Genomic DNA, 24,286 nt, shown 5'->3' with positions numbered 1-24,286 from the left:
GGGATATAAGTTGATTTTTTCCAATCTGTTGGCCATTCTTGTGTTTTCCAAATTTGCTGGCATATGCCATGCATCACCTTGACAGCATCATCTTGCAAGATTTTAAACAGTTCAGCTGGGATACCGTCATCTCCTGCTGCCTTGTTATTAGCAATGCTTCTTAAGGCCCATTCAACCTCACTCTTCAGGAGGTCTGGCTCTAGCTCACTGACCACACCGTCAAATCTATTCCCAATATTATTATCCTTCCTATACAGATCTTCCGTATATTCTTGCCACCTTTTCTTGATCTCTTCTGCTTCTGTTAGGTCCTTGCCATCTTTGTTTTTGATCTTACCCATTTTTTCATGGAATTTACCTCCGATGTTTCTAATTTTCTGGAAGAGGTCTCTTGTCCTTCCTGTTCTATTATCTTCTTCCGCTAACACGCATTGCTTGTTTAAAAATAATTCCTTATCTCTTCTGGCTAACCTCTGGAATTTTGCATTTAGTTGGGCATATCTCCCCCTATCACTGTTGCCTTTTGCTTTCCTTCTTTCTTGGGCTGTTTCCAGTGTCTCAGCAGACAGCCATCTTGCCTTCTTGGTTTTCTTTTTCTTTGGGACGTTTTTTGTTGCCGCCTCCTGAACAATGTTGCGAACGTCTGTCCATAGTTCTTCCGGGACCCTATCTACTAAATCTAGTCCCTTAAATCTATTCTTCACCTCCACTGCATATTCATTAGGAATATTAGTGAGCTCATATCTAACTGATCTGTGGGTCTTCCCTATTCTCTTTAGTCTGATTCTGATTTGTGCAATAAGAAGTTAGTGATCTGAACTACAATCAGTTCCAGGTCTCGTTTTTACCGACTGCATAGATGTCCGCCACCTTTGGCTACAAAGGATGTAGTCAATCTGATTTCAGTGTCGACCGTCTGGTGAAGTCCATGTACAAAGTCGTCTCTTAGGTTGTTGGAAGAGAGCGTTTGTTATGCATAGTGAGTTGTCTTGGCAAAATTCTATCAGCCTATGTCCTGCTTCATTTTGTTCTCCCAGACCACGCTCGCCTGTAATTCCAGGTGTCGTTCGACTACCCACCTGAGCATTCCAGTCTCCTATAATGAAAATAACATATTTTTTTGGCGTACTATCCAGGAAAGGAAATCTTATAATATTTTAACTGAGGGTTTTTTAAAAATGTTTTTACTGTAGTTGCTCCTTTAATGGTTGATTGAATTTGACACATACCATCCTGCAGAGGGCATAGTTGCACCTACTTTTCAACCTTTTCAACTCATATCAAGGCGGAAGGGAGGAGGCAGCAAAGTTGTGACAATAGTAGGAGGTGCTATGAGCTGGAACGTAATGTCGCACTAATGTGTTTGCTTCAGATGTATATAACCAAGTGGCAGGAAGACAGTTGAAATCGATTTGGTTTGTTTCATTGTCATAGTGTAGCCTTCCCCAACCTGGTTGCACTATTAATCTTTGCCAGTAAGACTTCATCTCCCCTGTCTACTGTCCCCATGCCCTGGTTGCTTTCTGTACCTCCATTGCCACACTATTTGAGGTGCATAACTGCTAATTTTACAAAGATGTATTTGGAACCAAAGAAGATGAGTAATGTCATTTTCTAATTTTTTCAAGGTTATAGTGACACCATAAGCTAGAAACATCACCCAAAACAGCATACATTGTTATTAAAATGAAAGGCAAGGAGAATAAAATGCCATGGTGAGAGATGGTGGCTGGGGGATAAGAGAGCTAGAGAGCTTAATTTGTGCACATGGTGGTTTGCAGCTTATTTTTCATTAAATACAAGACAGGCTTTAAGATTACACCATTTTAGGGATCTCCTACAACAGAATTAGAGCCTCATGTGGCACAGAGTGCTAGGCGGCAGTATTGCAACCGAAACTCTCCCCACAACCTGAGTTTGATCCCAGCGGAACCCGGGTCTCGGGTAGCCGGCTCAGGCTGACTCCCATCCTTCCGAGGTCAGTAAAATGAGTACCCAGCTTGCTGGGGGAAAGGTAGTCACGACTGGGGAAGGCAATGGCAAACCACCCCGCTATAGTCTGCCATGAAAATGCCAGCGTAAGCGGCGTCCCTCTAGGGGTCAGTAATGACCCAGTGGTTGCACAGGAGGAACCTTTCGTTTCCTTACAGCAGAATTGTGCAGGGGATGGCTGCAGTGCAGACCTGTGCAGTTACATGTGCTTGGTTCCTCTAAAGCAGGGATGGGGAACCTCTGGCCCATAGCCAGGCTAGCCCATGAGGCCCCTCCCTCTTCCCGAAGTCCTCAGGACTCAGCCAGTTGCTGGAAGTGCTGTCTGAAAGTACTTTGCTCCTCCTCCTTCCCCGCATGGTTCCTCTAGCCCAATATTAACAGTGACTGACACTAGCTCTGAAGGGATTCAGGCAGGAGTTTTTCCAGCCACACCTGGAGATGCCAAGGATTGAACTTGAGACCTTCTGCATGCTAAGCATGTGCTCTACCACTTAGCTATGACTCCAGACATCACTGGCGGAGCCCCATTGCCTGATGTCATCTGGCCCGTGGAGGGCAATCCTGCCCCTGGACCCAATATGGTTGCCCATGCTGCACTAAAATAAATATGATTAAGCATGCATAATTTATGCATGTGGGATTGTAGCCCCAGTATTTTGAGAACTAAATATAATTTTGACACTAACAACCTAAGCCTTTCTTCTGCTGTGAGAGGAGGATTAGGACAGAAAACAAACTAGATTAAAGACATACAGTGGTGATAAAAAGTTTGTGAATCCTAATGATAATTATGGAAATTCCATAGTTTTACCATGATAGCCTTCATGAATCAAAACCAGTCCTTTTCTAAATATCCAATAGGGTTTATATTAACCAATTCTATGCCTTGTGAAATAAAACGATATATAAATTAGGCAAACAATGAGTACTTAAGACTTAATTCAGGGTATGTTCCAAAGTAAGTGAACCTCTGGTTGCATCAGCTCAGTTAAAGGGAATAATTAGAATTAGGCGTTTAAGTAATTAGGTAGATCTTCAGGGGTGAATTTGGGAGGCCCCACCTTATAAAAGGATCAGAAACATTGTGACTTTGATCTTCACCATAGGGTTGTGTGGAAACACATCATACCACGATCAAAAGACGTCTCTGAGGATCTCAGAAAAGCAGTTCTGCTCATCAGTCTAGAAAGGGTTACAAAATCATTTCTAAGGATTTAGGGCTCCACCAATCTACTGTCAGACAGATAGTCTACAAAAGGCCATTGTCGGTTTGGCTAATGTGAGTGTTCATGAGTCAACGATCAGAAGAAGACTGAACAAGAATGACGTTCATGGGAGGATAGCAAGAAGGAAACCACTACTCTCTAAGAAGAACATTGCTGCCCATCTGAAGTTTGCTAAAGATCACATAGATGATCCCCAAGTCTTCTGGAACAACGTTCTCTGGACAGATGAGTCAAAGGTAGAACTTTTTGGCCTCAATGAGAAATATTATGTTTGGCAAAAAACAAACACTGAGTTTGAACAGAAGAACCTCATCCCAACTGTCAAGCATGGTGTTGGGAATGTGATGGTTTGAGCCTGCTTTCCTGTCTCAGGACCTGAACAGCTTGCCATCATTGACACAACCATGAATTCTGCAGTGTATCAGAAGATTCTAGAGGAGAATATCAGGCGATCTGTCTGTGAGTTTAAGCTGAACCAAAAGAGGGTCATGCAACAAGACTATGATCCTAAACATACAAGCAGATCTACAAAAGAATGGCTGCAGAAGAAGAAATTCCATGTTCAAGAGTTTCTCACACAGAGCTTTTATCCTGCTTTTGAGATTGGTTACAAACAGAAGTTTGCAGGCCCTTTAGATGACGTCGTTAACCTCCAGGGTGTCTACCGCACTAAATGACCTTTAATCCATTTTTTAACATGCGTGAGTTCCTTCGTGAAAAGATGAAAACCCAAAATAAGAGAAGCTAGACCAATGAAACATATGAAAGACTCAGATAAGGGGAGAAAGGAGGGGGGAAAGGGAGGGAAAGGAAGCATGTATCAAGGGAGTCCATTGTGATCCTGCATTTAAAACAGAAGCACTAAGTGCTGTTTTAAATGTGGGATTTTAGGCTGGTGTAGAGATGATCAAAGTCCAGACCTAAACTCCATCAAAATATTGTTTTGATGTTTAGGTCTATCAAAATAGACCTAAACTCCATCAAAATATTGTGGCAGGACCTGTTCATGCAAGGAAGTGCTCAATTGTCACTGAGTTGAAGCAGTTCTGTAAGGAGGAGTGGACCAAAATTCCTCAAAAGCGATGTGAAACACTGACCAACAGTTACAGGAAATTTTTACTTGAAGTCATTGCTGCTCAAGGGGGTGTCCAGGTACTGAATCTAAAGGTTCACATACTTTTTCACACATGAATATTGAATGTTCAATGAGTTGTGGATAAATGTGTGTCATTTGTTTACTCAGGTTATCTATTGTTCTTTATCAGGACTATGGGGTTAGATTAAGATCTAATAACATTTTAGGTTGGAAATAGGTTGATAATCCTAAGGGGTTCACAACGTTTTTCTTGCCACTGTAGGACCTGAAGGGGAAATCTTCACTATGGCCCAGTTTGCACGTAATGATAAACCACAGTTCCAGGGGGACCATGGTTTATCATTTGCAAGCAATGTGCTCATGCATGCTGCCTAGTTGCTCCAGCTGCAAGCAGGAGCAGCTAAACTATGGGTGTAGAACCTCAAGCCCGGGGGTCAAATACAGCCATCCTGGCATACTAATCTGGTACTCTTGGGTTCCCCGGACGGCCATAGCACTTCCCCTAGCTCCACCCCTTTGCTTGTCTCTCCCCCAGACAACAAACCATGTCTTATAATTATACACCTGTAGCTGCATATTCTAAGGGTTATCTCAGGGTAGATTTGCCTTTTTTTTTTCTTTTTCTTTTTTTGCAGGGCTGGCCCAAGACATTCTGCTGCCTGAGGTGCCTCCCATTCTGTGTACAGAAGCTGACCAGTTGTTGTTGTTGTTGTTCAGTCGTTCAGTCGCGTCCGACTCTTCGTGACCCCATGGACCATAGCACGCCAGGCCTTCCTGTCCTGCGCTCTCTCCCGGAGCGTGCTCAAGTCCATATTCATTGCATCGGTGATGCTATCTAGCCATCTCATCCTCTGCCGTCTCCTTCTCCTTTTGCCTTCAGTCTTTCCCAGCATCAGGGTCTTTTCCAGAGAGTTTTCTCTTCGCATTAGGTGGCCAAAATATTTCAGCTTCAGCTTCCCAGACTGACATTTAAATCTTTCTTCAATACTGGCAATGGGACAGTTTCTTCCACTGCACCTGAGGGAAGCAGGCTAGCTTAGGAGCACAGGACAGGATGCATAACAGACACAGCTCTATCCTCCAACATCTCTCTGCAGTGTTCTGTGTCCTGCCCTCCCCATGATCTGATGCCCCTAGGTTTTTTGTTTGTTTGCCATTGCTACCTAACACTTTTGGGATATACTAAACTGCATGGTTCAAAAATTTTCTGATCACAGAACATCCTATCCCCAGAAGACTCTCTCTCTGTCTCTCTCTCTCTCTATATATATATATACATACACACACACACACACACACACTCATCAAAACACTGGATTGGGCCATGATTTGAATTATTCTTAAAACCCATGAGCTGACTGAGGGCCAAACTAAATGTGTGGGGCAATCACATGTACCTTAAGCACATATGTGCCTCATTCAACTAAAAAGCAGAGGTGTGTAAGTGTGTGGGGTCTACTTCTTGCACAAAAAGAAACACGCAGAAGAGGGGAGCAAAACCCATCCTTTCTCCCACCTCCCCTTGCTGTACTCTCTTGCTTTTAAGGGGCTTTTCTCCAGTGCTGCTTTAATATGGGAAGTAATCCAAGCAGGGCAGAAAATTGCCTAAAAGTAAGTCAAGGTTTTGCTCTCCCCCTTTGTGCACATTTTATGTAAAAGTAGACCTCCACCTACCCTTGCTTTATATGTGAACCAAACAAGACAAACATGTGCTTAAGATACACCTGTTTTCCATACACGTCTAGTTTGGTCCTGAGTGATTTCTAGGCAGGCTTGAACCCTAGCATCTATCACTTTCGAAAGTAAAGACGGGATTGTGTAGTAACTAACCAGGCCCTTCAGATTGCTCATGGACTCAGAGAAGACACATGTCCTAATCCAGCACAAGAGGCCATTGTGCTCACGCAAGAGTTGCTCTTCCCCATCTAGGTTATGATGCTTATCTAAGCCTTACTGAACATACTGAATGTGGCTTTAATCCATACTTACCCAGGAGTAAGTCAAATTGAACTCCATGGGGCTTACTTCTGAATAGACATGTACAGGATTGCACTGTTAGTCTTTTGATGCAAATAGGGATGTGCATCTGCATCAGAGGCTACCAGCTATTATGTGTGACTGGTACAAAATTCCAAAGCAAGGTGTTGTACACAGATCCCTAATGTTTGGCCTAATGTAGTGCAGGTGCTTAGTGCAAAAATATTTAATTTCTGACTAGAAGCTTGTAAAGGAAAACCATCGGAAGACTATTGTATATCGAGGAGATAGGGATGGTGTGTCACAGTTGTTCTTTCTATTCCCATGTCTCCTGGAAGACCTTAAAACTTAGGCCTCCTTAAGGCCTTCAGTGTGAAATTCAGTTTTCAGAGTTGGTTGCAAATGGGGATGGCATGGCCTTGAAACGCGGGAGGAGGACATGAACCATGGGATGGCCTTGGAATGCGGGAGGGTACCATCTGGCTATGGTCCGTTCGCTTCACCTAATCTTTTGAGTGGTACAGATATGACATACATCATCAGGTGGCTTAAGCACAACAGGTGTGATTAATTAAGGTGCTGTCCTAAGTGGCACATAGCACTCAAGAGATTAAGGTATAAAAAAGCCCCGCAGTTTGCCCAAAGTGAGCTTCGATGCAGACCTGACTGGGAAGGTGCTGCATGCCGGCCGTAGACTGGGGTCTCCTTGTTGTTGTCCCTGGGGCTCCCGATAACTGATTGAGGACTGTTTGCTTGGTATTATATATTCTTCTGGATATCCTTTTGCCTGCTTTAAATAAAATCCTTTGACTTCAACTCACTTGTGTGCTTATTGCTCCTGAATCCAAAAAGAACCCTTGCCTTTGGCAAGACAAAACTGCATATTGCAAGTGGAAGTTTTTGTTTACTCCTGCATAGGGCTGCAATGTTGGAACAGAGAAAAAAAAAAAGCTTCTTCACCTTCAGCATGGCCAGAGTAGGGTGACACCCAAACCCCGCTGGTGAGATCACATCACTCCAGTGCTGAAGGAGTTGCACTGGTTACCAGTTGTTTTCCGGGCCAAATTCAAGGTGTTGGTTTTGACCTTTAAAACCCTATATGGTTCCGGCCCAGCCTGTCTTAAGGAGCGCCTCCAGCAACACCAGACAGGCTGCTTAACAAGATCAGCCTCGGATGGCCTTCTCTCTGTCCCATCAGCCAGGACAGTTAGACTGGTGGGGATGAGCAAAAGGGCCTTTTCTGTGGTGGCCCCCACTCTGTGGCACTCCCTCCCTAGGGAACTCTGCCATGCCCCCTCTTTAATGAGCTTCCGCCGTGCATTAAAAACATGGTTGTACAGGCAGGCATTTGGGGTGGGTTAGGGTATTTTAGACAATGTTTTTATTGTAGAATCTTATTGTTTTAAACTGTTTTATTATATGCTTTGTACATCGCCCAGAGTGGCTGGGTGACCAGCCAGATGGGCGATTAATAAATTTAATAAATTAAATAAATAAATTTAAGGCAGCCATATCACTCTACCAAAGGTAAGGTGGGCCCCCTGCCACCATTTGCCTCCCTTCCTGGGAAGGAGGGAAATGGGATATGGGCCTTCTTTCCTCCTTCATCGTAGCACCATATATATACATACATACATACATACATATATATATAACACCATCTCCTCCTTCATTGTAGTATATAATAATAATAATACCATCACCACTACTTGGGAGAAATTTTCCTCGGACCTCCACAGGAAGCCATTCAGCACAACAGCTGTATGGCTCTCTTCAACAGTTCCCCCTGCCCCGCTAAAACAGGTTTTTCAGATTTGGCTTATCACATAAAATACCATTTACATGCTGGGGGGAAAATACTACAGAATATCATGCTACGAGTGGCGGTTAGACTGTAAGGCCTCACTTGCTTTTGGGAAACCGTTTTGGGGAAACCGTTTTGGAAAGTGTCCCAAACCCTCCATCCGAGCTGCGTAAGCGTCCCCTGCGTAAATTTGCAAACATCCATCTGCATTACGGGGCTTTGGAAGCACAGTCCAAACAAAGGGATGACTGTCCTTTCAGAACAACTTGGGTGAGTCCGGAGGGCAGAAAAGCGGGCTAGAAATGCATAAAATAAAATGGAGGGTGGCATCTGTGTATGACTGACAAGTTAAGCTGAAGTGTGTGAGCGCTCCTTTGCGTGAAGGAGCAGGTGTGTGACACATCATACAATGGACATGATTTCATCACAAGAGCCTTAACTCTGGCTTGCTCTCCTCCCTCCCCATGGTGTTTATCTATTTGCAGCCGTGCCCATAGGAATTCACACCTGAAACTCCCTATTTAAGAGTAACAGGAGGGGGGAGGCGCTTCTGCCATATAGTCAGTGACAGCAAAGGGATGAAGGTTGGCGCCGTCCCGTCCTGAGGGGGACGGGAAGCGAGGTGGGGGTGGGGCTTCTGCCTCCCCTGAGGGGGAAATTGTCCGCACCGTCCCTCGAGAGGAGGGGCGGTTGCAGGTCTCTCCGCTTTCCTCCTCCCCCTGCCTCCCTCCTCGGCGCCTGCTCTAATTCCTCCCCCCTCTCTGTCGGTGTCGCTGGGAGAGGAGGAACTTTCTCTCCATTTTCCCCCCTTTCTCTGACGAAGAGGAAGGGGCAGGCGCTGGGTTGCCGCAACACGCATGCTCGGCGCAGGCGCCATTTTGGAAGGGCCGGAGATTAACCAGCAGGAGCGGTGGCGGTGGTGACGGGTGGAGGAGCTCGGCCCGGCCCGGCTCAGAGGCGGCAGCGGCAGCGGCCTGGGGTTGGGCGGGTCGGCGGACCCCTCTGTGGAGATGGCCAACATCGCAGTGCAGAGAATCAAGCGGGAGTTCAAGGAGGTGTTGAAGAGCGAGGAGGTCAGGTTTCTCTCCTTCTTGGTCTCCTCGATCGCCGTCGTGGGGGTTGGGAGGCTGCATCCCTTTCAGTTTTCCTTCTTCCTTCCCTCCCCTAGTCATATTTTCCTTTCTCTTAGCCAAAGCCGGGGTTATGATCTGGTTGGGGGCGCTATTGCCTCATATTCTCAAGCAACGCTTATTTTCAGGTAATATAGGTGGATAGAAAGGGGGGCTATTTCCTTCTGGGGAAATACCCTAGTTGAGTGGAATGGGAGGAGGTCGCCAAGAGAAGGAAGAAATGACGAGGGAGAAGTGGCTGAGGTGATAAAATGAGGAGCATGTTATCTGCTCTGGTACCCATGTGTAGGCCTACCCAAGAGGGAATGTTATTGGCCAAAATCACAAGCGCTTTTAAAGCGTTTTAATGATTATGTATGAATCTCCCCCACCCCCTTCAGCTGAATCACTTTTCTACCGTTCAAAAGTTGTGCTATTTCCCCCTCAAATGTCAACACATCCTCTCTAGCTATTGTGTCAGAAAAAATCGTGCCCCCTTCTCTGCCCCAAATGCAGGCCCATGCCACCCTGCAGGTAGGCTTGGATACAGTCCCACAGGTATCTTTCTACTCCACCACCCATTTCTTCCTTTGTCCCCCACTTTATTTTCTGGTGAGTCTGCTAAGGGGAGAGGAAAGTTTTGTCAGTTTGTTTATTTTTAAATTAAAAGCATTATTTTGTGCACCGGTGTTGGTGTTCATTCTGGCAGCATCCACTGGTGAACTTTTTCCAGTGTTGATGGAACTGGTGAAGCTTCCCCTGTCATTTTTAACTAGAAAGCAGAAATGGACAGCTGTAAAGGAAATTTGGATTTGTGAAACTGTCAAGGTTTCCCCTCATAATGGGTGGAGATGTTAATATTGGGGATGGCGATAAGAGATCCATTCTCAAATTTATAAACTCTATGGGGAAAATGGTGCAGACAAAAATGTGTTTCAGATAGAATGCATCTGTTCAAAGATAACAGACACAGGAAGGCTGCAATGTAATGCATGATCAACTATTGATTGTAAAGCCTCTTAAAAAGCATATTTAAAATTGCATTTGTATCTTTCACATATGCACAGTGGGGAAGAAGATCTAAAGCATGTGCTTTGTGGAACTGTTCCTTTATTTAAAAAAAAACTGGGATTTTTGTTTGCGAGTTTAAGTATTTGTATAACTGGAGGTGTAAAAATGGTGCAATTTTTTCACTTAAACATCAGCAATTTTTTCACTTAAGAGCAAAAGGGAGCAAGTAGATGTAGCAGAGATGAAAGGAAGAGAGGGTGTTTAGTAACATATTCACTGTCTAAAACCAATCTCTTAGGGAAGACTGTGCACTTCAGTTACAGACTTTGAAGACATAATGTATGGAGACTATTCACTATTTTATTCTTACACCACTCTATTACCATCTGGGACATGTGAGGTAAGAGCAGTCCCCACAGATTCTCGGTATGACTGAGGGTCATTTCATACATTACATGACGCAAACTAGATTTGCAATACACTGAAAAAGCTGAAATTAATCCCAGCACCGTGAAGAGTGTACCTGTATGATATATATATTTGCATACACACTTATCACATTTACACTTTGGGGTGTACACTTGAAATACCTTAGTTGTACACCATTTCAGGTATATCTTAGGCACTTAAGTGTATACATGCTTAACTCTCACATTGAAATCTGAATTCTTAATTCTGGCCGCATCATGCCCACAGTCTTTCCTGCATGCTTCCTGTCCTGACAGACACTTGAGCCACACTTCACAGATGTTAATTTTTTCCCTTCCCATTATCTTTACATAGGAAGATCAAGTGTGAAGTGACTTTTATTTCCAAATAGTGTGTATGTGGTTGAGGTACACATTCAGTGTCTAGAATTCTGTTGGTGCACTATAATAAGTAATGGTATATATTGCTTGGCTATGAGGTATTTTATCCAGAAGCCCTCTGACCCTCCACCTGAATATATAGATATTAATGGACTGAAACCTTTTAATGTTGGTTTAATTGATAGCATTTGGTGAAAAGAACTGGAGGGTTTTGATTTATCATATTTATATCCTGTCCTTCCTCCAAGGAGCTCAGGGTGGCGTACATGGCTTTATTCCACTATCTTCACAACAGCCCTGTGAGGTAGGTTAAGCTGAACAAAAATCACTAGCCCAAGACTGTCCATCCAGTTTGTTTCCTGACTGAAGGGGCATTTCAACACAGCTCCTTCTGATCCAATTCTCTATTAATTTTTCCTTACTTTGTTTCAGAAAGCATGTGATAGGTTTAGAATGGTTATGATAAGTAATTCTGCTTTTCCTCAACACCAATATTCAGGAAAAGACAACACATATGTTTAGACTGTCACATTGTCTCTATCCTCTTCTTTGGAATGATGAGGTACTGTGTATTCCTGTAAAATATTGAGCTGAGTGCTGAACTCTGAAAGATAGTTTAATATTTTACAAGAAGATGCTAACTTTGAGGATTTGAAGGAAACAATCTCTTCTGGAGATGATGGATTCTCTAGCCTGTACTAACAAAGAGAAAGCAGTGATTTCCAAAATTAGCATAGAAAACCCAAAGGAATGCGTTTACAGTGGTATTGCACATTGCACTCCAATTTATTTCAGTGCAAGTTTACTTGTGTCCCAGTTACAAAATAAAAGGCTACATAAATGCACAACAGTGTGTTTTCTTACATAATCAGTGTCTTTAGCTCCTTTCCACAGTAACTTTTCAAGCAGACAGAACATATATTCACTGTAAAACTTAATTTATATAAATTATTTGGCGGATATCCAAAAGGCTAGAAAATCAGGAGTGCTGGTAAATTAGCAGACAGTTTGCTAAATGTAATAGAATTTGTAGTGATTTAGTTCAGAATATAATTTGGTTACCTCTGTCTTTATTTAGAAAAGGAAAAATCTGAGCATGCTCAGACGATCACAGGGGTGGCTTGCCTGCCATTGTGGCTTCTTCCCCTGCCCCTGCTGTATGTGTGCGCCTATCATTTGCGTAATTACCTGTGCTGCTGGGCAGCAGGTTGGTGTGTCATTCAAACATGGAGCAGTGGGGATGGCTTCATACTGACCCTACAACCCCTGCTACAAGTCATGGGTGTGAAGCTACCCTGCTCTGCTGCATTCCGGGTTCAGATGACATGCCAACCTGCGCTGCAGCATGGGTAATTATGCAAACAATGGGCGCGACGGTGGGGAGAGAAGTCATGGTGGTGGCTTCTTTTACCCCCGTGATTGTCTGAACCCAGGCACTAAGTCTGTTTTGATTATGCGTTTGGTTAGATGTGGTGGTCTATTTTCCTAATGCAGGTTTTTGGTTTTTTTTTTAACTCTGGGTATCCTTCAGTTTAAAACATATCCCTACCTTTCCACCAATATTGCCCTGTCCTGATGGTGGCTTAAATAGTTGAAAACATAATGCATTCCAATAAATACAGAACAGAAAGCAGCCAGTGTGACAGAAATACCCTCACACCACCTTCTTGAATCAGCCCACCAGCTAGAGATAGAACCATTAGAGCATGTTGCCCCAATTCCCATCCCAAATAAGTGATTCAAAAAGATACCATCGTCAATGATAATCTGAAAGCATGGGAGAAGTCCAAGGGAATCAACAGGATCATACTTCCCATATGGCTCCAGAGAAAAAGCCCTAGCTCAGTGTTAGAGCACATTTTAAATTCAAAAGATCACATGTTCAATCATTGACATTTCCAGATAAGTCTGGAAAAGAATCCTTTTTGAAACCCTGGGGAGCAACTGCCAGTCAAATGTCTACACCGTTTCCCTTCAGATATTGTTGGGTTCCAGCTCTCATCAACCACAGAAACATAGCCAGTGGTCAGGGATGATCGAAGTTGTAGCTCAGCAACATCTGGAGGGCCACAGCTAGATGGACAAATAGATTGACTCTGTGATATGGCTTGTATGCAACTTCAATCCATGGTTTAAACAACCTGTGGGTTGTCCTGCACGAGCGGGAGAGAGTGAGTGTACTGTCTCTCGTGCACCGGCCACTTTCGCTTTTACTCAAATAACCCACAATCAGCTCTTTTGTGGGTTGTTCAGTGTGAAGTCCAAACCTGGACGGGTGTGTCGTTTATGGGCTAAACAACCCAGCTGTTAGCCCATGGTTTGTTGTTGGGTTAATTGCTGGGGCGTTTAGCTCCTAAATAACCCAGTGGTCTGGGTTCAGACCTCATGCTGTATAACCTGCTAAGGAGCCAATCATAGGTTGTTGATTTAAAGTGGAAGTGGCTGACCCACTGTAGGCAACATGCCCGCTTTCTCCCACTTGTCCCTGACAGACCATGGTTTGTTTAAACCATGGCCTGTCATTATGTGCTATCAGAACCAGTATAAGAAGGTTGTCAGTGTTTTACCAGGGTGACAAAGGCAGTTTCAGTCCCAAAATTGGGCCAAAAGCAAGATTGAAATGGGTTGAAATCTGTATAATCCGTTAAGGTCTGAAGTTGGTTAGCTGCCACCCACTTCAGGATCCTGCAACAAAAGTGGAGATTCATGACCAGATGATAGTTGAGAAAAATGATTATTTCTTTAATACATTTTTATATCACCTTTCTGCCAAGGCAATTTACAATGTTTAAATACTGAAACAGATGTTATCCAAAAACATCAGAATATATATTTTCTCAGGATGATTGAAGGCTTCTTCAGGAGCTGACTGCAGGAGCTCCCTGGCCTGGGCTCCTCCTCTTCTGTCTTCCCTCAGAGCACACAGGTCTTAAGTTGCCCTAAGGAAGGTGGGGGAGGGCTTCCCCAACAGTCCTCTCAGGCCACTGATGGTCCCTTCAGGAGCTGATAGCAAAAGCTTCCTTGCCTGGATAATTTAGAGTTGAACAAGTCTAGTTCACTCTAGTGAGCTTAAAGGTATTAAATGGTTTCAAAAACAGGATGATTATCCTGAAAGTTCTTGTTAGTAGTTGTTGATGTCCTGTCTGCCAGAAATTAAACTAATAACTTAATTTTGAGCTTCTTTATAGTACTGGTCAGTATAGGTTCTATCTATAATATGGCTGGCCTGTATATATCATGGGTGAAACAAATTGTGCAGGCAGTAGGAGGTTATGGCATGTCTGGCTATGCCCAGAGTGAAGCCTACACTCCTGCTCTTTCAGTATCCCGCTGTAGCTTATTCAGTGGACTAGAGCTAAAGCCATCCCAAAGAGAGAGGGATGCTTAGTTACTGTGTCATGCACTAGTGTGGCACTCTCAGGCTCAGTGCAGGCATAATGGAAAGCCATGGTTTCCTATTACAAGAACATGTTACTGTGAGTCTCGAGCACATGTGCTTCCCTCTTCTCTGCAGTTTCCTGTTATGTCTCAATGTGCAAAATCGTGGCTTGTTCAGACGATGGTACAGTTTTTCTTGAAATTAACAGTCATCTTTGAGAGAAGTGGTGCTTTGCAAATATTAATCTATTTTTTTGTCATAGCATTATGAATTGTTGTTTAGACATCTCTGTCCCACCTTTATGTGATAAAATTAGCTTAAGGCAGCTTACAATAAGAAAAAATAACAAAATTAAAAATCACCCAATATAGTAAAGCATCATAAAACATTATATCAATAGCAGCAGACTACAAACATAGCTCAGGCTCAACTAAAGAACGCCCCCATAATAAAAGAGCCAAGAGCCCATTTAAAAGCAGGCAAATATGATAAATGTCTCTAGAGAGACTAATCCATAATTTAAGTGCCCCAGTTGAACGGACCAGAAAAGGCTAATGAAATTGCTAATGCCTAAATACTGAAATGATAGTGTTATCCTGCATGACAGGAATCTTCAAGCCATGTAGAAGATGTTATAAGGAAAGATAACTGCATAATTCAAAACCTTTGAGGGAAGGCAAGCAGTGGGTTCAGGGCTCATAGTAAAATAGCTTGATGGGCTTTTGTAAAATGTTCCCATCTGTAAAGGCGAAACAGATATGCCTGTTGGGGATGGGCTGATCTTCCCACCGAAGGAGGTATTTTCATCTTAAAGATTCTGTGAGCGGAGGACATACATTCTTGCAAACTTCTATATAGCTTCAGTTTTTCAATAAGTGACTATATTAATTGTAAAATAGGCTACCTATATATGCCATCTTAAATGTTATAAGTTTTAGACAGATCCTCAGAGAGTGTGAGAATTGGACACTTAGAAATTATTGAGGGAAAAGCATTGCTCACTTGATCATATTGAAAATGCTAAAACAATATTTGTGCTAGAATGCTGTTCCTATTAGTAGAATGGTAATATTCTTTGAATACTTCATCTTTTTGAAGTAAAAAATATACAAAAAGTAGGCTCGTCTGCTTGAAAGAACAACTGTTTGTCCTACCTCAGGCAAGATGAAGATGGGGAGAAGACTAATTTTCCTGTGTAGTCTGGGAACCAGTTATGACACAGATCACATTATTAGCGTTGAAAATATTTGAGAATAAATCGGTCTGAAATATTATTTTTCTGTATTCTCTTTGAATCCTTTCTCTGTAGTAATACTGTATTATAGGCTGCAATCTTGTACCCTCTTACCTGGGAATCAACCCCATTGAACTCAGTGGGACTTAGTTCTGAATAGACATGTATAGGATTGTGCTGTTCATTAGTCTGCCCTAAAAGGAAAATGTGGCATTAGCTGTCACGCTATAGAAACCTTATTATAGATAGAAATTTGCAGTCTTCAACAATCAACAAGAAATGGTACATTAGAAACTACTAGAAATATCTGCCTTAATCGCTACACTTTGAAGGGTAGCACAAATAAAAACATGTATGGATTGTATTCTGTACTGCAAGACACCAAAGGCAGGAATCTTCTTTAAGTAGTGATCCATTTGAAATCAAGAACTTGCATTACATTTCCAAGTAAAGATGCTTTATATTGGTGTGTGTTGAGGAAAGGCAGCTCAGGTGATAAGGCAGAGGGCTGTATACAAATATGCGTAACTGGAATGATGAGCCCGCTGGAAAAGTGCACTCAGTGGTTGCTTTTGGACATTGCAGGGCTAGAGCTTGTTTGAATTCTGGCTTACCATGAACGAGCAAGCAGGTGCACATGGTTTGATTGTTGCTGTTTGGCTCTTCTGCAAGCAAGCATGGCTAAATAAACCAGGTCTGTCTGTCCATGATTTGTTTAGCTTGTTGTCTCATTCTATACATAGTTTGTTTAGCATAACATCCAAATTGGGAACTCTGGTTAGTTGCTCTTCTGACAGGTTAGAGTCATAAGCCAGGGTTTGCTCCCAGTTTGGACATCATTCTGAACAAACCATGGATGAAGCCCCTGGCTTGTTCAACTGCACTTGCTAGCAGAGGAGCCAAGCAGGATCAATCAGCATCCAATAGCATGCTTGCTCATTCAATGTAAGCCACAGTTTTAAAAAAATCTGGCTTACCATGACATGCAAACTGGGCCAGTGTGTTCTGTGCGTATGTACAGCCTTTGGGAAAATCTATGCTTTTTGTTTGCCGCAGAAGCTGGTGGACAGCTCTGACGGGCTGAATCCCACACACACTTCCCAAACAGGTTTTTTTGTTAAGAATGTATGTGCTGCCTTTCAAAACACAAGTTTCCTCAAGGTGGCCTAAACTGGTATCATAAAAACATTTAAAACCAATATCTAAACTTTTAACTTAAAACAGGATAAAACAGTTCCTGATCAGACTGGAAAAAAAATATTACACTTAAAAAAAGAAAATGATAGTTTAAACATTCAACTTATTTCAATAAAAAGCAGATTGAAATAAAAAAGTGTTTACCGCCCACTTAAAAGCATATTGGAAAGGAGCCAAAAGTAACTGAATTTAAAGGCAGGCCTGCAAGCAGGGCCTCTGTAGCTGATCTTAAGGTCTGGAAGTAAGGGTGAAGGCAGTCCTTGTAAAACAAGTTGATTGTACCTTTTTCATTTTTTGCAAATAAGATGCTGAACAATCTTTCAAATTAATGTTCAAATGGTCATTATGATTTTGTTGTTGTTCAGTCGTTCAGTCGTGTCCGACTCTTCGTGACCCCATGGACCATAGCACGCCAGGCCTTCCTGTCGTGCGCTCTCTCCCGGAGCGTGCTCAAGTTCATATTCATTGTATCGGTGATGCTATCTAGCCATCTCATCCTCTGCCGTCTCCTTCTCCTTTTGCCTTCAGTCTTTCCCAGCATCAGGGTCTTTTCCAGAGAGTTTTCTCTTCGCATTAGGTGGCCAAAATATTGGAGCTTCAGCTTCAGTATCTGTCCTTCCAATGAGCACTCAGGGTTGATTTCCTTTAGGATGGACTGATTTGACCTCCTTGCAGTCCAGGGCACTCGTAAGAGTCTTCTCCAGCACCACAGTTCGAAAGCATCAATTCTTTGGCGCTCAGCCTTCCTTATAGTCCAGCTCTCACAGCCATACATTACTACTGGGAAAACCATAGCTTTGATTAGACGGACCTTTGTCGGCAAGGTGATGTCTCTGCTTCTTACTATGCCGTCTAGGTGTGCCATAGCTTTCCTCCCAAGGAGCAAGCGTCTTTTAATTTCATGGCTACAGTCACCGGCTGCGGTGATCTTGGAGCCCAAGAAAGTAAAATCTGTCACTGCTTCCATTTCTTCCCCTTCTATATGCCAGGAAGTGATAGGGCCAGATGCCATGATCTTAGTTTTTTTAATGTTGAGTTTCAAACCAGCTTTTGCACTCTCCTCTTTCACCCTCAACAAGAGGCTCTTTAGATCCTCTTCGCTTTCTGCCATTAGGGTGGTATCGTCTGCATATCGGAGGTTGTTGATAATTCTCCCGGCAATCTTAATTCCGACCTGTGATTCATCCAACCCGGCGTTTCTCATGATGTACTCTGCATATAAGTTAAATAAGCAGGGTGACAATATGCAGCCTTGTCGTACTCCTTTCCCAATTTTGAACCACTCGGTTGTTCCATGTCTGGTTCTTACTGTTGCTTCTTGACCCTCGTACAGGTTTCTCAGGAGACAGGTAAGGTGGTCTGGTATTCCCATCACTTTCAGAATTTGCCACAGTTTGTTGTGATCCACACAATCAAAGGCTTTAGCGTAGTCAATGAAGCAGAAATAGACATTTTTCTGGAATTCTCTTGCTTTCTCCATGATGCAGCGAATGTTGGCGATTTGATCTCTAGTTCCTCTGCCTCTTCGAACCCCAGCTTGTACTTCCAGTAGTTCTCGGTTCGCATACTGCTGAAGCCTAGCTTGTAGGATTTTGAGCATCACCTTGCTGGCATGTGAAATGAGTGCAATTGTACGGTAGTTTGAACACTCTTTGGCATTGCCCTTCTTTGGAATTGGAATGTAAACTGACCTTTTCCAGTCTTGCGGCCATTGTTGAGTGTTCCAAATTTGTTGGCATATTGAATGCAGCACTTTAACAGCATCATCTTTGAGGATTTTAAATAGCTCAGCTGGAATACTGTCATCTCTGCTAGCTTTGTTGTTACTAATGCTTCCTAAGGCCCACTTGACTTCACTCTCTAGGATGTCCGGCTCAAGTTCAGTGACCGCACTATCATGGCTATCAGGGACATTCAGATCTTTCCTGTATAGTTCTTCTGTGTATTCTTTCCACCTCTTCTTAATCTCATCTGCTTCTGTTAGGTCCCTGCCTTCTTTGTCCTTTATCATGCCCGTCTTGGCACAAAACGTTCCCTTGAGATCTCCAATTTTCTTGAAGAGATCTCTAGTCTTTCCCATTCTGTTGTTTTCCTCGATTTCTTTGCATTGTTCATTTAAGAAGGCCTTCTTGTCTCTCCTTGCTATTCTCTGGAACTCTGCATTCAGTTGGGTATATCTTCCCCTTTCTCCCTTGCTTTTCGCTTCCCTTCTTTCCTCAGCTACTTGCAAAGCCTCATCAGAAAGCCACTTGGCTTTCTTGCCTTTCTTCTTCTTTGGGATGGATTTTGTTGCTGCCTCCTGAACAATGTAATGGACCTCCGTCCATAGTTCCTCAGGCACTCTGTCTATCAGGTCCAATCCCTGAAATCTATTCCTCACCTCCACTGTATATTCATCAGGGATATGATTTAGGTCATACCTGAATGGTTTAGTGGTTTTCCCTACGATCTTCAATTTAAGCTGAAATTTTGCAACAAGAAGCTCATGATCTGAGCCACAGTCAGCTCCAGGTCTTGTTTTGACTGACTGTATAGAGCTTCTCCGTCTTTGGCTGCAAAGGACATAATCAATCTGATTTTGATACTGACCATCTGGTGATGTCCATGTGTAGAGTCGCCTCTTGTGCTGTTGGAAAAGAGTGTTTGCTATGATCAGCGTGTTCTCTTGGCAAAACTCTATTAGCTTTTGTCCTGCTTCATTTTGTACACCAAGGCCATGCCTGCCTGTTATCCCGGTGATTTCTTGACTTCCTACTTTAGCATTCCAATCCCCTATGATGAAGAGGACATCTTTTTTTGGTGTTAGTTCTAGAAGGTGTTGTAGGTCTTCATAGAACCGATCAACCTCAGCTTCTTCAGCCTCAGTGGTTGGGGCATAGACTTGAATTACGGTGATGTTGAATGGTTTGCCTTGGATTCGTACTGAGATCATTCTATCGTTTTTGAGATTGTACCCCAGTACTGCTTTTCCCACCCTTTTGTTGACTATGAGTGCTACTCCATTTCTTCTAAGGTGTTCTTGCCCACAATAGTAGATATGATGGTCACCTGAATTAAATTCGCCCATGCCTGTCCATTTTAGTTTGCTGATTCCCAAGATGTCGATGTTCAATCTTGCCATCTCATGTTTAACCACCTCCAGCTTACCTTGATTCATTGATCTGACATTCCAGGTTCCTAAACAATATTGTTCATTACAGCATCGGATTTTCTTTTCACCACCAGACACATCCACAGCTGAGTGTCCTTTCGGCTTTGGCCCAGCCGCTTCACTCTTTCTGGCGCTACTTGGAAATACCCTCTGCTCTTCCCCAGTAGTATATTGGACATCTTCCGACCTGAGGGGCTCATCTTCCGGCGTCATCTCTTTTAGTCTTGTGATACATTCCACGGGATTTTCTTGGCAAGAATACTGGAGTGGGTTGCCATTTCCTTCTCCAGTGGACCACATTTTGTCAGAGCTCTCTGCCATGACCTGTCCGTCTTGGGTGGCCCTGCACGGCATAGCTTATGGCTTCACTGAGTTACGCAAACCCCTTCGCCACAACAAGGCAGTGATCCATGAAGGGGCATTATGATTTTACTTAAAGGCAAATAGCCTTGCTGCCTGAAATGCCTGCATTAGCATTGAATTTGCTGGCCATTTTGTCAAATAAGCTGCAAAGTAGGGGAAAGCTGGCCTTGAGCTGTGGAAGGAAAAGTGAGTCTGGGTTTTAAGATATGGCTGTATGCAGCCTGTAACTAATCTTGAGAAAAGAAATAGGGAATGAATGTTTCATAATTTGAATGGTATTTTTCTTCACAGTCTACAAGTTAAAAGTAATGTATTTGCCTCCCACACAACTGTGGTACTTTCTCTTGTGTAGTTGGGGATATTGGACCTTTCAAGTTGTTAGCTAATTTAGAGAGAATGGAAGAATCATTTGGATTTGAAGAGCAGTGCATTTTTGTTGACACTTGTTCCTTAAATGTTAGGTGGCCTTTATGTTCTTCCATGATAAAATCTGGTAAAGAAAGGCCACTGTCAACCAGGATATTGAGCTAGAAGGCAGTTGGCATGAACCAGCGGGGCATGTGTACCAGCCAACATTATCTTACAGTAACATTGACTGTAATACAGTGCCTGTGCAAATGTGTTATAAGCTTGCAGGGTACAGGCTGGCTATATAAAAATCTTATTGGAGATGGAAGACAAGGTAGAATAAATAACCTAGACTTTTGTGTTTTTTTTTAAAGAAGTTTCTTGAGGAAACTGAGACGTCTTTACAATGTTTTAGCCAGTGGAGGAAAAGAATGTGTTACAAACTGAGGCCACAGTCCCAACGTAGTTTTGGATTTAATGTGATCTCCCTGCTTGTTTCAAGAATATAAAGGGCAACTTAGGTTGTTACATAGAGGCTGGAGGAGATGAATATCTGGACTTGAGCTTTTCAGAACACATAGCATAATATCCTAAGCCTTCTGGAGTGCTGCTGTTTTGAAGTACTATAGATAAAAACTTTGGTGTATGTGTAGATTCAGGATTGCAACCAGTAACTTATTTGTAGCTCTGTATATCTGCTGGACTACAGTTAGTGGTTATTTGGCATGTTGTAAATATTGTAACCAAAATTGGAGTGATTAACTTATTAAAACTTTCACAGCCACTTGAGGGAAAGTTCATGGCACAGTGTAGTCTGTCTACAAAAGGTATATTAATTTGTCCAAAAGGTAGCACCTTCTGTCTGTTGAGAACTTAGAAATATACTTATATTTCTGAGGTGATGAGGATAATGCACCATATTTTCCGGACAGGTAATACAAAGGTTAAATATCTGTTCTGTTGTAAAAAAAATAAATATCTGTAGGCTTTGCGAAGTCAAGAGCACATACAAACAGGTGGTGACATTCTTATGGATACTCTCAAAGATGTGCAGGACTTAAGCAAGCAAACTAAACTGTGAGCTGTAGAAGGCAATGGGGAGGCATAAAAGCATTTCAGAGGATGGCTGGCAAATCACCTGAGGGCATCCAGGAGGAATTCCACTTTTGACACTGCATACATGAAGCAAAAAACATCTATGTAGTCTTTTTAGGAGAGAATATTCATGGCTTTCTTACTCCAGCCAATATATCACTCAGTCATCAACTACAGCAAAAATCCCATTTACAGTCCCTGGTAATGATGCATCGTAGGAATGGGTACTAAACACTTTAAAAATAATATCCTTTGTAAATAAATACAACTCTCTCACAACCACAGGTTGAGAGCGTTTGAGGGAGAGAGTAGTGGGTAAGGGAAAAGTTAAATATTCTGCCGACCCACTGCTTTCACCCTGCTTGCTGATGATTGATTGATTGATTGATTGATTGCATTTATACCTCGCCTTTTTTCCTCTTGCAAGGAACCCAAGGCGGCTTACATTATCCTCCTCCTCTCCATTTTATCCTCACAACAACAACCCTGTAAGGTGGGTTGGGCTGAGAGTCTGTGACTGGCCCAAAGTCACCCAGTGAGCTTCCATGGCCGAGTGGAGACTAGAACCCAGTTCTCCCAGCTCCTAGTCCAACACTCTTGCCACTACACCACACTGGCTCTCACTGTGGTGAGAGCCACACTGCTAATAATTTCCCTCCTTATGCCATTTTGCAGAGGAGAAGCGCTAGCCAAGGTTTCAAGACATGTTCACATCACCACCTCATGTAGTTTACTCTTAACCACAAATGTTACAGTAGCTCTGTCTTATAATACGTAGACCATCAAATGCCCAATAGAGTAGATTACAGTGTCGCATTTTGTGATTTTTGTGTTTTGTTAATGCTACACACAACAAACTAGCATTAACGGTGCTCAGAGTTAAAAGACAGAGAGAACTGTTAAATACACATCCTGATGTTGTTGCCACCACTTGACTACCAATTCTAATAGGTATAATTAGGTGTGAAGACATAACTATACTGAAGGGCATGGATCTCTAAAACTATGTCCTGTTCATCGCACATGAATATTTTGAGAATTTCAACTAGACTTCTAAGTGTATATCTGATTTGGAGTGGGGTATGCTACTATAATCATCAGATCCAACTTTCTGTGGAACTGGAAGAGGAATAGTAATGTCTGTCTATACTCAAGGCAGCAAAATGTCCCCAGGCATGTGGTGTGTGAATTCTGTATTGGCTAGGTCACATTAAAAGTCATGAAAGCATTGCAAGTTTAATTTTTTTAGTCTTTAATAAATAAAGCTGGTGTACTAAGTAAAGTCATGTCTACGAAAACTGTGTTACTTGTATTAATAACATTTTTAGAAATGCAACTTAATTTAGATGCAGACTATATCTAAGCCCATTTCACATGTCTGTCTCTTCTAGGTAGGTGTCATTCCTCTTAGTGTTGAGTTGCCAGCTTCCAGTCTCCTATAAATTTGATAAACATTTGGAGCTGATATTGGAATGGAGGCTCCTTCCATCCTAAGTTTGCTAATTTGCAGCCAAATCCTGTGGTTATACACAGACATAGTTCATATGACATATGGGAACCACTGCTCCTTTCTGTGCAGTCAGGTAACGTGATAAGTCCTGGACAATGCGAAAGGAGCACATGCTACAGTTTCTGCCACTGTAAATGTTAAACACTATTCCCAGAGGATTGGTGCTAGCATGTAAAGCCAAGGTGTAGGCTTCCCGTGCACTTGCATGGTCGGGGGGGGGGGGGGGTTATGTTATCCCAGCAGCGCAAGAAGCAGTGGTACTGAATCAGCTCCTACAGTGTAACATAAAGCATAACATTAAGAATAAGTTATGCTGAGTTCCAGAGGAATCGCTCCCAAGTAGTGCAATAGGATTATAGTCTTGATCTGATAGTAAAGCAGCAAGGGGAAATTACCTGACTCTTGCTATAGGCTATTTGTTAAGCTTAGTGGGTGGGTGGTGTGTCTGGCTGGCTCAGTGTCACCTAGTGTACTTCATGCTGAGTGAGGACTTGAATCTTGGTCTCCTTGGTCCTAGTCCAATACTCTACCCACTAGGCAGTGTTCTTTATAATGGGTGGGTGCTTGTGTTTCTGTTTGGAGATGCCTGAAATTATGGTGGGTAATCAGTGGAGGAGCTTTGCTATGTTGCTTGGTTCGCTCAGCACTGCTGCTTTCCTTCCTGCTCTTGCTACCATATGACACCATCATAAATAGATCTGAGAGATCATCTGTGTGGAAAGTGAGCGTATTCTGTTCTGTGAAAAAAACGTATTGTGTGGTGTATGTGTATTACACTTCTCTCCTCTTCCTTCAGAATATTGAATCCTTACATGGGGCTCATGAGAAGTGTCCTATCAAGGCACTTAACTGGGCTGTGATCAACATAGTTAAGTATGTACCTAAACCATTTTCTGGGATAGCCTATATAATGGCTTGTCCCCTCAGGTCAATTCAGACACCCATCTTGGTGCATGGTGGGTGCTTTTTCTGTGAAGCTGTTAGC

At 42.8% G+C, this 24,286-nt stretch overlaps 1 protein-coding gene across 1 annotated transcript in view; it reads left to right on the top strand.

The window, feature by feature from the left end:
* Window positions 1-8,975: 8,975 nt before the first annotated feature.
* Window positions 8,976-24,286, top strand: part of UBE2K (ubiquitin conjugating enzyme E2 K) — a 39,490-nt gene continuing 24,179 nt past the window's right edge. Inside the window, exon 1 of the mRNA XM_084856940.1 lies at window positions 8,976-9,168. Coding sequence (XP_084713066.1) covers window positions 9,106-9,168 — 63 coding nt within the window. The 5' untranslated portion in view covers window positions 8,976-9,105. The remainder of the gene's footprint in view (window positions 9,169-24,286) is intronic.

This window comes from Heloderma suspectum, chromosome 5 (assembly GCF_057233095.1).
Source record: "Heloderma suspectum isolate Gila_16-S chromosome 5, 16-S_ref, whole genome shotgun sequence".
In the NCBI taxonomy this organism is placed as follows: Eukaryota; Metazoa; Chordata; class Lepidosauria; order Squamata; family Helodermatidae; genus Heloderma; species Heloderma suspectum.
The sequence above is the reverse complement of the archived record's forward strand: the minus strand, read 5'-3'. Positions and strand labels throughout refer to the sequence as shown.